Source organism: Phragmites australis, chromosome 5, assembly GCF_958298935.1.
Source record: "Phragmites australis chromosome 5, lpPhrAust1.1, whole genome shotgun sequence".
NCBI classification, from domain to species: domain Eukaryota; kingdom Viridiplantae; phylum Streptophyta; class Magnoliopsida; order Poales; family Poaceae; genus Phragmites; species Phragmites australis.
Window position 1 is genome coordinate 44,640,069 of NC_084925.1, and position 12,240 is coordinate 44,652,308.

A 12,240-nucleotide genomic window follows, 5' to 3' on the forward strand; every position below is an offset into this window, starting at 1 on the left:
TGTCCCGTTATTAGATCTATGCTCATCATCTCTGTCGTTAAACTTTCTATTTTAAAACTTCCTCATCCTAACACCATCCGATCCAGTAGTACTCCACCGTTCGAGGGCACCCCACCACCCCACCATTCCGTCCTTATGCTCACCTCTTCCACTAGGCCAATCTCCCTCCTCCGCAGCTCCTCGAAACCAGACGATGAAGAAAACCTCCTAAGGCTATCTCCAGCAGGTTCGGTTTCTATGCCACAGTACCCGTAAAATACTGTAGCACTCGAATTTGCTCTCTAGCAGATACGGTATCTAGCGTTACGGTGTTCGGTATCTAAAGCTACAGTGTTGAGGAGGTAGAATCGGATACTCTAAATTTGCTGAAACACTGTAGCAATCGCAATACTGTTTATAGAAGTTGATTGTGGGTACGGAGAAAGGAGAAGAATAATTTAATGTAGAAAATAAGATAGCTGCTAGAGATAAAAAAATAAAAAGTACTGCAATAATATAAGAAGATGCTGTAATAATATTATAAAAGATGAATTTTTAAGTATCCGTTAGAGATGACCTAACTCCGCCGGCGGCAATCCCCTATCCTAAACTCGAATCCGGCCGTGTTCACATGGGCGTTTGAAAACGAGAACTTCTCTAGAAAGCGTGGAACCGTAATACTAATGTCCCTTTCTGAAGATGCCTCACGTCTCGCCTGTTGCGCTCATCTGGTTACCGTCCCCAGCAGGGAAAGTGAAACGGACTCGACCGAAATTTAAACGGGGAACAAAGACATGACGTAACAAACCTACCCGTGCAGCAGCTGTATTCGCCGCACCTCCTCCCCTCCGCCTCCGGTTCACGGATTTCTTCACCTTGCGAAATTCTCCTCTCCACCACCACCACCTCCTCCTCCCCCAAATCTCTGCTCCAGAAGCTTCCCGGCCCGCGATTCGAGGTCCGGATCCTTCGCCGTGAGGCGGGGCCGCGGTTTTTTTCGGTGGGTTCGGGAGCCGGCGCGGGAGCTGATCTGGTTCGCCGGGGGCGCGGCGGGGAATGCTCTACCTCAAGCTGCCGCGGAGGATTTAGGGTTCCGGCGAGGGGCGGCACGGCGGGGATCCGGCAGCGTCGGCGGGGCCTGAGGTGGCGCGAGCGGGTGATCCGGCCGGGCAGGCCATGGCGATGGCTGCGATGGGGCAGGAGGCGGAGGCGACCTGCCTGCAGAGCTTCGAGCTCTACGAGAGCGAGTCGGTAAGCCTCCAATGCGCTGGTTCACATCGTGTTTTGCAGCTGTAGCAGCAGCTGCTGTTGCGTGGTAAGGGAAGGATTCGGGACTCCGGATCGGTTGGTTCGGGAGAGCCAAGAGTGGGTATTCGAGTCGAGTGATTAGGAATTCTAGCCGTTCGTGTCGTTCGGAATTGCCATTTCTCATCTATTCGTGCCGAGTGTTTTTGGAGTCAAATCGTGTTGTAGCTTCGCTGCCATACTAAACTATTTTCGTATCATCTGCCGCTATGATTAGACCGTAGCCTCAAGTTTCTCGCTTCGCTAATTACTTTGTAGCACTAGTTCCCACGCGTGACCGTGATATGGGTGCATGTTCTGGAAATGTTATCGAATACAGGGAACCTTGTTTTGCTGCTGCTTCTTTTCTTTGTGTGTATGGAATGGATTCCCATAGAATTCTGACCTCCTGAATTCTTACGCAAACATGTTTAAAAAATTTCAGACTTAACAGTAAAATTGAAGGTAACACAAAATTCTCCCGGCTTCACAATTTCACATGTAGAATCTGCCTGCCACCTGGTATTTTGCTTTCTCGGTATCATGATAACCTTATTACTAGCAGCTATGATAGATCGTTAGTGTCCAAAGTTAGGGACAAAGAAGATAAGTATTACTTGCAATCATGTCTGCATGTATGCCTTATAAGCCCATTAGCAAAAATAGATACTAAACTAAGATGAAGTTTACTAAGGACAGTGTTTTAACTTTTAAGTGGTGCTGGAAGGAATCCAGAGGGAAGGAGGAAAGCTTCTAGAGCATAGGGGTCCAGTGAAATCTCTCCCAGTCCCTCTTTTATACTATTTTACCTGTAAGTACAAGGGACACAATCACTTTGTTGGTTGCTGAGTTTGCAGATCAGTGTTCAAACAGTTGAGGGAATTCATTGGTTTATTCGTTCAATAACTGATGCACTTCCTTCTCATCGCAATTTGACATTGGGGCTAAGTATGTTTTGCTTTGCTTTTCAGAGACTTTACATTCTTGGAACTAACTCTGACAAAACACTTTGGAGGTTACTCAAGATTGATAGATTGGAGTCATCAGAGCTTGACATAGATGAGTGTTCTACTGTATATACAGAAAGTGAATATCCTGACCTGTTGAAAGGTCTTAATGAAGACCACAGGTCAACTGGCGGGGTAAATTTTGTTACAAAATTTTACGGCATAATTGGTAAATTTCCCTTCTTGTTTGTTTTACAAACCAAGAACAAATTTGTATACATGCATTTCCTGATGATTTTCTTCCCAGGTTTCATTAAGTTCCTTGGGCCATATTACATGCTAATTATTACAGAGCAGAAAAAAATTGGGGAAATATTTGGTCATCCGGTGTACCAGATGACAAAAACTTCAATGGTCGAGTTAGCAAATTCTAAGACACAATCTTCTTTTCAAAACTCCAAGGAAGAGAACAGGTTTGTTCCATCCCATTTAGTACCAAACTATCGATGCTCTGTAACTTTCCTTCATTAACTTAAAATTCATTAACTCGATCAATTTTGGACTGATCGAGGAAAAAATATATTTGTGAGTGTCATTGTTTTCAAGACTATCTGTTTTAAACTGATCTTTTACTCAACATGGCAATAGAAAACTTCGAGTTATTTTCCAGTAGTGTTCCTAAGAACTTTATGAGCTCCCATTGCTGTTGTGTATACTGTGCCCTCAAATGCACCACTGTGTTAAGGATCCATGCCATCAACTGTTTTTTCTCCAATATTGGCTGGTTTCTTCTTCTTTTTTGTAATTTCTCCAGATCAACAGCTAACTAAGTATAGTATTATTTTTTATGAACCGCACAATGAATTCTGAACAATCTTTTCCCATTTTTCTTCTAACCTGAATTAATGCAGTTCTTAATAATAAATCGTCTCTGTCTGAAATTCTGCAGATACAAGAAGATCTTGAACGCACTTGATCTTAGGAAGGATTTCTTTTTCAGTTACTCGTACCATATCATGAGAAGCCTTCAGAAGAACTTGAGTGATCCACAGGATGGATGGACTTTATACGAGACAATGTTTGTGTGGAATGAGTTTCTGACACGATGGATCCGCAATTGTCTCAGAAATACTTTGTGGACTGTTGCATTAGTCTATGGTTTTTTTAAGCAGGTACTTGCTTAAGAAATTGGTTTCCTTCAAATTAGATAATCACCTTTTACTGAGAAGATACTAGAAATGCTTTTATTCCAAAAAAGAGGTACTACAGAAATCAGCTTTGACTGGGTTCAAACATGCCTCCAATTTGCCAATATTTGACAGGAGTCTGTTAGTAGGCGCTTGTTTATGTCAGCAATGAATTTGAACTCCCTCATTTCTTCTTCATTGCTGTCCTGTTTAACGGAATCATATTGATGTCTTTGTTTGTCTCTGTACCCCAATCCCGATCCAATCTTTTCCTCACTTTGATAGATAAATACCTGATTCTATCCAATAGCAAAATACCATTATAAGATTTTGCCTCTGAATTTTAAAAAAATTGATGCCATGTTATTAGGATAAATTCTCAGTATCTGGGAAGGATATTATGTTCACGCTCATTGCTAGACGTTCGAGGCGTTATGCTGGAACCAGGTTTGCGCATGTGAAACTTATTTCTAAATATATTGTCTCCCTTACTAGTTTTGCTTGAGGTTTGGGTTGAAGCAATTTAATGGACACTGGGCAGATATTTAAAGAGGGGGGTGAATGAGAAGGGCAGAGTAGCAAATGATGTTGAGACTGAGCAAATTGTATATGAAGCTGTGCCTGGACCTACAGAAGTAAGTTCTGTTGTGCAGAACAGGGGTTCGATCCCGTTATTCTGGTCACAGGAGACATCAAAGTTGAATCTTAAACCTAATATAATATGTAAGATCCAAAACCTGTCTATGAGACTATGATGCATCCATCATTTTTCAGCAACTTTACAAATAAAAAATTCCCATTTTGTCAGTGCATGAGATGGACAATAATTATGAAGCTACCAAGCTTCATTTTGAAAATCTTAGAGGAAGATACGGGAATCCTATAATTATCTTAAACTTGATTAAGGTGAGTTTACCCTCTTATTCTGCAGTAGCAGCATCTTGTCATTATATCTGCACATGAACGATAATTTGCTATATCCTGCTTCCATGGTTATATTTGTTGTTACTTGGAAGACACGCGAGAGACGAGAGTCTATACTTCGCCGTGAATTTGATAAGGCAATCAGGGTAATAAACAATAGCTTTTCCGAGGAGAATCATCTGAGGTTCTTACATTGGGATCTTCATCAAAACTCTCAAGGGTATTCTTTTGTATAGTTCTTATTTTCTTGTTTCCCATCTGTTGTTGTCTTCTAGTATGTGCTATTGAAGTAGTTCTGTTCCAGCAAACCTACAAATGTGCTCGATGTTCTGCTGAAAGTGGCATTCCGGGCTCTGAGTTTAACCGAGTTCTTCTATTGTCAAGTTGCATCGGGGTCTGAGACTGCTGCACATTGGCCCGCTCTGTTGTAAGCCTTTTTTTTACCAATACTAGCTTGTTTTCACATTCTGTTTTTTTTAGGGGAGACAGTAGGGGAATCCCCTACTGTGGTAGATGTATATTGATATAAAAAGGGAAAACAGTTCACATTCTGTTGTGTACTACCTCAAGAGTAGGTACTGTTATTTCTTTTGAGAATTTAATCTGGTTTTTTTGTTCGTGCTTTCTAGGAGTGGTCTTGATCCATATTTATGTGATGACAACAGCAATAGTGACAACACAGAATGTACTGATATTGTTGGTGACATATCCCAAGAGGATATCTCTGGCAGCTCTGATTTCTCTGGTAATGCAACTACAGAAGGCAAAGTTGAGAATAGTGAACTGCCCCCACTAAAACCACCGAAATTCCAAAAAGGTGTCTTACGGACAAACTGTATAGATTGCTTGGATCGTACAAATGTTGCTCAGTATGCGTATGGTTTAGCTGCTCTTGGGCATCAGCTGCATGCTCTTGGTTCTCTGGAATCTCCAGAACTTGGTTTAGAAGCTCCCTTGGCTCATCATTTGATGCACTTTTATGAGAGGATGGGTGACACGCTTGCTGTGCAGTATAGCGGTTCGGCTGCTCATAATAAGGTAATTTTGTCGTATGCTCTTTGGTTGTAATAGCAGGCAGGGGATACACAGTCTGGTTGGAATTTTTACCACTGGTTAATTCATTAGCTTAAGTTTTGTTCTTTATTCTTTCACAATGAACTGAATGAATTTGTTTGTTTTGTTACCATTGTTTCTATTGAAAAACCTATATTATGTTAGGAAAGAAAAATGTTAAGCTACACTAGAGCCCTCTATATTGAGGGCACATCTGTAGTTTGCACCATATACTGACTTCCAAGATGCTGGGGCCCCACAAACTGTTCCTTATGGCAGCTGTGCCTGGGAGAAATATAAAACTGGAACTTGAACTGTAACTAAGTCGAATGAACATAATGCATCACTATTCTCCGAACCTTGATAAAGACTAATCATGGTGCTGATCATAACTCTATTTGCAAAGGGAAAAGTTGATCTAACATTTTCCCTAAATTTTTTTTCTTCTAAAATGAATATATTTTCCTTAAAAATTCCTAATAACCCGGCAGTTCAATGATCAAGCTAAAACAAAAAGGGCTATTTAGTTCGGATCTCCATATTTCCAACTAGCAAAACTACCATTCTTCAAGTGGAGAATGCATCCGCATTCCTTTGTGGCAAGTCATCTTTTGTTTCCTCTATTCTATGTTTTGTTTCATGTTTAGCTGTATGGTTTCAGCATTGTTCTAATCTTTCTGTGATGCGGTCTTCTCTGAAGATATTCTCTGCAAAGAGAGGTCACCTGAAGCTTTTCATTCGATCACAAGAGTTCTTCAGAACACTACAACGGCACTACAGCAACACCTGTATAGATGCTAACAAACAGGCAGCCATAAACTTGTATGTTTTACTGAGTATCCACGGTCATTAGGCAGAGCATTTTATTTCCTTGAATTAATGAGTTATAATGTGGGCTTTAGCAGTGCTTTCATCGGTTTATTTTATTTATCACTTTCTGTTTCCCATCTTGCAGATTTCTGGGATATTTCCAGCCACAGCAGGGAAAACCTGCGCTCTGGGAGCTAGAATCATCTTCTGGGGAGCATAACAATGAACTTTTTGATGACTGCACAAGGTAAATTAAGAATATACATAACCGCATAGTACATCAATTGTTAAATATTTTCACACTTTGAGATATTTGGAAGGGCATCCATTAGGCTGTAATGCATTCATTATACTCGAAAGTGTGTAAAATATATCTCTTAAGTCTGTAAAGTGCAGTCCTGCACAGTGATTGTACATGATCCATTAAGTCGCTCGTATTGGTATTCTGGCAATGCCTTTTCATCTGTCTTGTCTGCCTATAGCATTTTGGATTATCAGCACAGGCCAACATTGAGTAAATAGGAATTTTTTGTTATGTTTGTGTTTGGTGAACCAGACCCAATTTTCGTTCTTCAGGTTGTACTGGTTTGTTGATGATGTTGCAGTATTTCTTCATGTTCTACTGGAATATCTGCACATGTGCTGACAAGCATAATTTTCAGTGTTCCTTTTACATTTTTTTTTCTCGAACACGCAGGAGAACTGCGTGTCTTTGGATTAAGAAGATGAAAAGCAGTTAGCAAAGTACAAAACGCACGCACTGCCCCTTCTCAACAGAGAATGGAAGAAATGCAAAACACACACACCCTTCTCTACTTGTATATTCGTGCCACGGACTAGATAAACGACCAGTAGGCACAACAAAACCGATCACGGCATCAAGACGCGAAGCCCTTTAGCCCCTGCCGAGCACCACAGACCGGCTCCTCATTCCTTTTTCGTTTTAAAATGATAGAAGTTATATCCTCATTTGTTTATTATATGGCATTGAAAAACTTCACATTATTTTGTTTTAGAAAACTTTACAATATGTAGAAAATTTGTATCCCCATCGTGCAGCCATCACTCTATTGTTGCGTTACTTTTCTTTTTGAGAAAAAGACTGGCCTCAATCATTAATCAATAGAGATGGCATTACAATCCTTTTGCAAGTCAGACTAGATAAAAGCTGGACGTACATGAAACCATATTGCTAAGACCTTCCCTTTACAGTCAATTCTAGTTAGACTGTGAGCCACTCGATTTGCAGATAGCCTGATGACATTAACTCTGATCTCGGCAAGGCTGTGTTCTTGATGCCCTTCACAGTATGGAACTATGGATAGATCGAGGTCTCTTTGGGCCAACTTAATTTAAACCTGAACAGTCTATATCCGGGATTATCTTTTGAATTGCATATTAAGTATGCTTCTATATGAACTAAATTTGCCTGACAATGCTATGTTATTCTAGAATACACAAGGCTGTTTTAGTGTTTTGATACAAACACCCAAGCGACAATTATCACAACAGGCATGGTACTTGCCTACTTGGTACTGTAGTGCAGTAGAAAGAAATACAGTGGCTGGTTGGACATTATACTGTTTTCTAATAGTGCTGAGATTTTGTTGTAAGAAAAAACATGCAGAATGTTTTTGAGTTTCCAGCACTGTGTGTGTTTGTGTTGAACACACTGATGTACACCATGAGGCATGAGGTCCTCTTAGCACATTTGAAGAGAACCCAAAGTTTTAATCTTAATGAAACACTCATGTTATGATTCAGCAACATCCTTCTTATCATTGACTGTTTATTTTGATGTCTCAGTACATTGAAAAGAGTGAAATCAGATGGCAGCATTCTTCGTGAAAGCAACACTTCTATATCTGGCTCTGGTTGTTGCCACAATGAATTGTTCAATGCAGCGCAACCTGATGTTAAGAGCAGGTTACAGTTTCCAAATTTGGAATCTGATTCAATGCATGAAAATGAAATTTCATCAGCCTGTGAAAGTGGGGTATCAAACTTAAGGTTGGTTTCTGTTCATCTAGGTGTTTACCTGCATTTATCTTCTTTGTTGATAGCAGAATAATTTACTACAAGATGGTGTGGAATCGGTGTTTCAGAATTCTATAATGAAGATTTGCCGTTTATATATGACAGCTTCTTTCTTCTCTAAAATTTATTTCAGGTATACTCCCACAGCGCCTCATATACTTCATGTCCCAAGAGCTGAACCTGAATACGTTAATGATTCTGGTGATTCAAACTTCCTGGATCTTGAATGTCTTTCAACTTCAAGTGATGAAAGGTCAATTTTGCATTTTTCACTTTGTTTTTGTAATTGTCTTTCATGCACAATTATCATCATAGCCTTCAGCTAAAATGTCTCTTTAGTCTTTATTTCCATCATAGCCTTCAGCTGAAATGTCTCTTTAGTCTTTATTTCCATCATAGCCTTCAGCTGAACAGCTGAAGCGTCTTCTGTTCCGCTACCTGTTGTGTTTTGAAGACGTCAACTGAATTATTACTCTTGTCTTACTGTATTTTGGTAAACTGTGCTTGAACAGGTCTATTGCAATAAGCACGTCAGATGTAAACTTGTCAAACGAGAATGTCATTAGTGACATAAATCCTGACTGCAAGGTGAGCATACAATCCATAAACCTGGATTGTCCATAAAATAACCCCCTTTTTCCGGCATATTGATTGGAATATGTTCACAAATTTTCTGGAAATTAACAATGTATCAATTTTTCGGTGGTGGGCTAGACAGCAATTACAACACAATATGCCTTTAATAAATATCATTGCTCCAATAGATTAAACCAATTGTCTAATCCCAATATTTTCAGGAAACCCAAATTGCTGAAATCCAGGCTCAGAAGTTACCTGAGCATTTTGTGCAGTGGGTTAATCACGGAGACACCTTTTGGTATTAAGATTACTCTGGTGCTGTGTCATGTAACCCCTGGCTACTTGGAAGACCCAGCTTCTCTTTACCATGTAGTTGTCGGATAGATCCGAATAGGAGACTAGGAGGTGAGAATGAGCTGGATGGTACAGCGCTTCAGGTGTTCGTCTTGTGATATATGCATGCATCATCCCAGAGTCCTGTAGGGAAGGATACCATCTGTTTATTTGCTCACATGTTTTACTATGGGAAAGTAGATATATATTTTTCTTTTGAAAGAAAATAGAGATGGGTGTGGTTATTATTTATACCATTGAAATTGTATCATTATTCATGGGAACATGTCATTTTATGTGTAAATATATGCTTGAGGTGTTTTTGGTGAAGGTGGAATGCAAAGCACCATTTTGTTTGCCCCCAACATCTTTTGTTATTCGATTTCGTGAAACAGTGTAGTGTCAAAAATATGTATGTGCAGCTTGATTCATTTATCATGCGCCACACTTCACTGTGCAAAAATATTCTGTTGTCGGAAATGTTATAGTCTTCTGTCTTTTTTCATCAGCTTCCATTATTTTATTTTATTTTTGTTTCTCAAAGATGTTCTGGTGATGCAAAGTCAGGCTGTGTAACAAAAGTATGATGCACCTGAAATTAAGTTCTCTTGTTCCGAAGGAAGAAACAAGTGTAGTTCTTTTTGTGCCAGCAAGCTAAAAATTAAGCTCTTGTCAATAGTAAAGCTAGTTTTCTCTGGAAAGCGTTCGCAAGTTCCCAAAATACGATGAGCTGTGAGCCTGTGAGGGGTGGATACTTGATAGTCCCGTGTGGCAAGGGGGTATTCGTATATATGGGTATAGTAGCGTTGGTGTATTGCACAAGGGAAATAAGCAAGATGTGAACAATGCGGTTGTTGAGCTGGATTGCAATTTTCAACAACTAAACTTCAATTCATTGGAGGCTTTGAGTTGATACGCTCACTGACTTGCGTGCATAAGACCATGTTTATTTTCACTTGAATTATAGAAAGTAGCTTTTATACGTTGAAGTGAAAATAAACAACCAATTTATTGTCTTAGATTGCAACCATCCGCTTCGTGGATTGCTATAATCCAACAATATATTGAAAATCAGCTTTTCACGGATTATGAGACTTGAGAAAAAAAATTCCCACCTTTACCATTGCTCACACCCAACGTGCACCCCACTCCTATCGTTCCTCTCTCTCCAATCGGTCTCTCTCCTCTCTCTATCAGCGCGCCGTCCCTCTCCGGCTTGTATCCAGGCGGCCGGATCCCCTCTCTCTCGGAGCTCACACGCGGCAATGGAGAACAGCAACCCGTCGGCCTAAGGGCGGCGAGGTGACGTTCTCGCTTGTGAGGCGGCAGCTGGAGGTGCCGAACGTGGACAGCATGATGCTGAGGTGCGCTGTGGGGGACCTACGCACCGAGATCCAGAGCAGCAGGGTCGCACTGGCAGCTGAGAACGCGGGGAAGGCGGCTGCACCGGTGGGCAAGGAGCTGAAGAAGGCCGGCCAGGCATCCTCACTGTTGCCCCTTGCCGCTGTTAATTTCGCGTTGAATAGTCGTTTTGTGCTCGATTGCTACTGCTACTAGTGATTGCTACTAGAACTCTGCAATAGTTTAGCTTTTACTAAAAATTCATCTGTTAGTTTGGCCTAAGCGAGTAGATTGTTTGCGAGAGAATATTTATATGAACAAAAAAAAAATCAATTTTGTATGGATGATGTAAACGCATCACAAAAGGATAAACAGGGTATCCAAAACATCTGAGGATATTATAGACTTTTGACATCAAAAAGCAGCAGTCTAACCCTACACAATCCAGGTAGCAAAATAGCTATCAGCTTTTTACAATTTACTAAAGCTTCCCTTCTCACAAAAAAAGGCAAGGGTCCTGCCATTCGTATACTTCCAGAGGCCTGCACTTGCCAAGGAAGAATTTTGCACGGCGCACACTCCTGCACGGTTCACAAGGTTGGATAGACGATCGTTCTCATGTATGATGCTTTGATGGAAGTGCATTCCACTGCAACTGCATGATAATTTCTTTAGGCGAACGCTATGCCATTATCATGAGCGCTTGGAAAGAGAGACAAAGGTGTGGGATTTTTTTTTTTTAAAGCAGAGGACATATTGCAAAGCAAGCAAGCAGCTAGAATATGGAAGATTGTAATCACATTCACCGTATCAAATGAGATGCAAAGATATTTGACTCTTGCAAAGAAAGTAGACTCTTTTCTTGGAATTCGTCCGTGCCTCCCAAATCTTAAGAAACAAGGCCAAGGAACGTGTTCAGGGTCCATTTCTCCCGTCGTCCGGAAAACATGTATACTTGAAAAATAGAACAGGTATAATGCCTCTACAGAAACATTGACATAAGTGAAGAAGAAAGTTGTTCCTTCTCATTTGGCAACCCAGTAGTGCGTGCACATCAGAACCTATACCGTATACTCGGTTCTGATGAAACTATTTCTAAGGAAGAAAGCAAGATTAAGGCTATAAGATCATAGACTGCACCACTGCAATGTCTGAATTCTGAAACAGGGAGGGTTAGTTTCCAGCTCTTCTGCCGGGGAAAAAAACTGATACGTATACGTCAACGTTCGCTAGAAACTTCAAGATTCCAAAGAGGTAGAGATTCAGATGAAGGGAGGGTTAGTTTCATTGCACAACAACGTTCGCTAGAAAATGTATGCAACGTTCAGCAAAAATTATGCCACTTGCTCCGTGACTAGTGAGAAACAAGTCATAATATGCATTGGTTTCTTATAACGAGTGATTGATATTGTTATTTATTTGGTTTGATGATATTCGGTTTTGCATTAGCTTTGATGTGATTTAAATTGATTTGAGATTTTATTTGAGCATTTTGATTATGGATTAATTGGAATTAGAGTTGGAGATATGTGTTTGCTTGTCTCATGGTGTGCAGTTGATGGATGTAACTTGGTGGTCGACGACAGGATGATCGAGATCAAGCGGAGTGCTTGTTGCTAAACGATCAAGGAGGCGGGGCGGAATCAAGAGTGATACTAACTGAACATATGGAGGTCAAGTAAAGCATTGAAGGCGGATAGAGAAGGCGTGTTGACAAAGTCAAGTGAAGGGGATGTCGGTGCAAGTGACAAGGCGGCCTGAGAGAT

General features: G+C 40.6%; 1 protein-coding gene across 1 annotated transcript; it reads left to right on the forward strand.

Moving 5' to 3' along the window:
- The first annotated feature begins 770 nt into the window (after positions 1 to 770).
- On the forward strand, positions 771 to 9,498 carry LOC133919940 (phosphoinositide phosphatase SAC3-like). The gene is made up of 16 exons (XM_062364521.1): positions 771 to 1,230; positions 2,235 to 2,439; positions 2,518 to 2,683; positions 3,160 to 3,382; positions 3,768 to 3,844; positions 3,939 to 4,120; positions 4,206 to 4,303; positions 4,414 to 4,541; positions 4,626 to 4,748; positions 4,951 to 5,359; positions 6,075 to 6,196; positions 6,330 to 6,431; positions 7,991 to 8,194; positions 8,355 to 8,474; positions 8,734 to 8,809; positions 9,019 to 9,498. Exons 1-16 carry the CDS (start codon positions 1,156 to 1,158, stop codon positions 9,103 to 9,105), a joined length of 2,397 nt encoding a protein of 798 aa, XP_062220505.1. The 5' UTR covers positions 771 to 1,155; the 3' UTR covers positions 9,106 to 9,498.
- Positions 9,499 to 12,240: the final 2,742 nt, after the last annotated feature.

Excerpts from the sequence above, each read along its gene's own strand:
- LOC133919940 (XM_062364521.1), top strand. The coding sequence starts at position 1,156 with ATGGCGATGGCTGCGATGGGGCAGGAGGCGGAGGCGACCTGCCTGCAG. Across the intron at positions 3,845-3,938 it reads AGGCGTTATGCTGGAACCAG|ATATTTAAAGAGGGGGGTGA; the intron begins GTTTGCGCATGT and ends GACACTGGGCAG. Across the intron at positions 4,749-4,950 it reads GCACATTGGCCCGCTCTGTT|GAGTGGTCTTGATCCATATT; the intron begins GTAAGCCTTTTT and ends CGTGCTTTCTAG.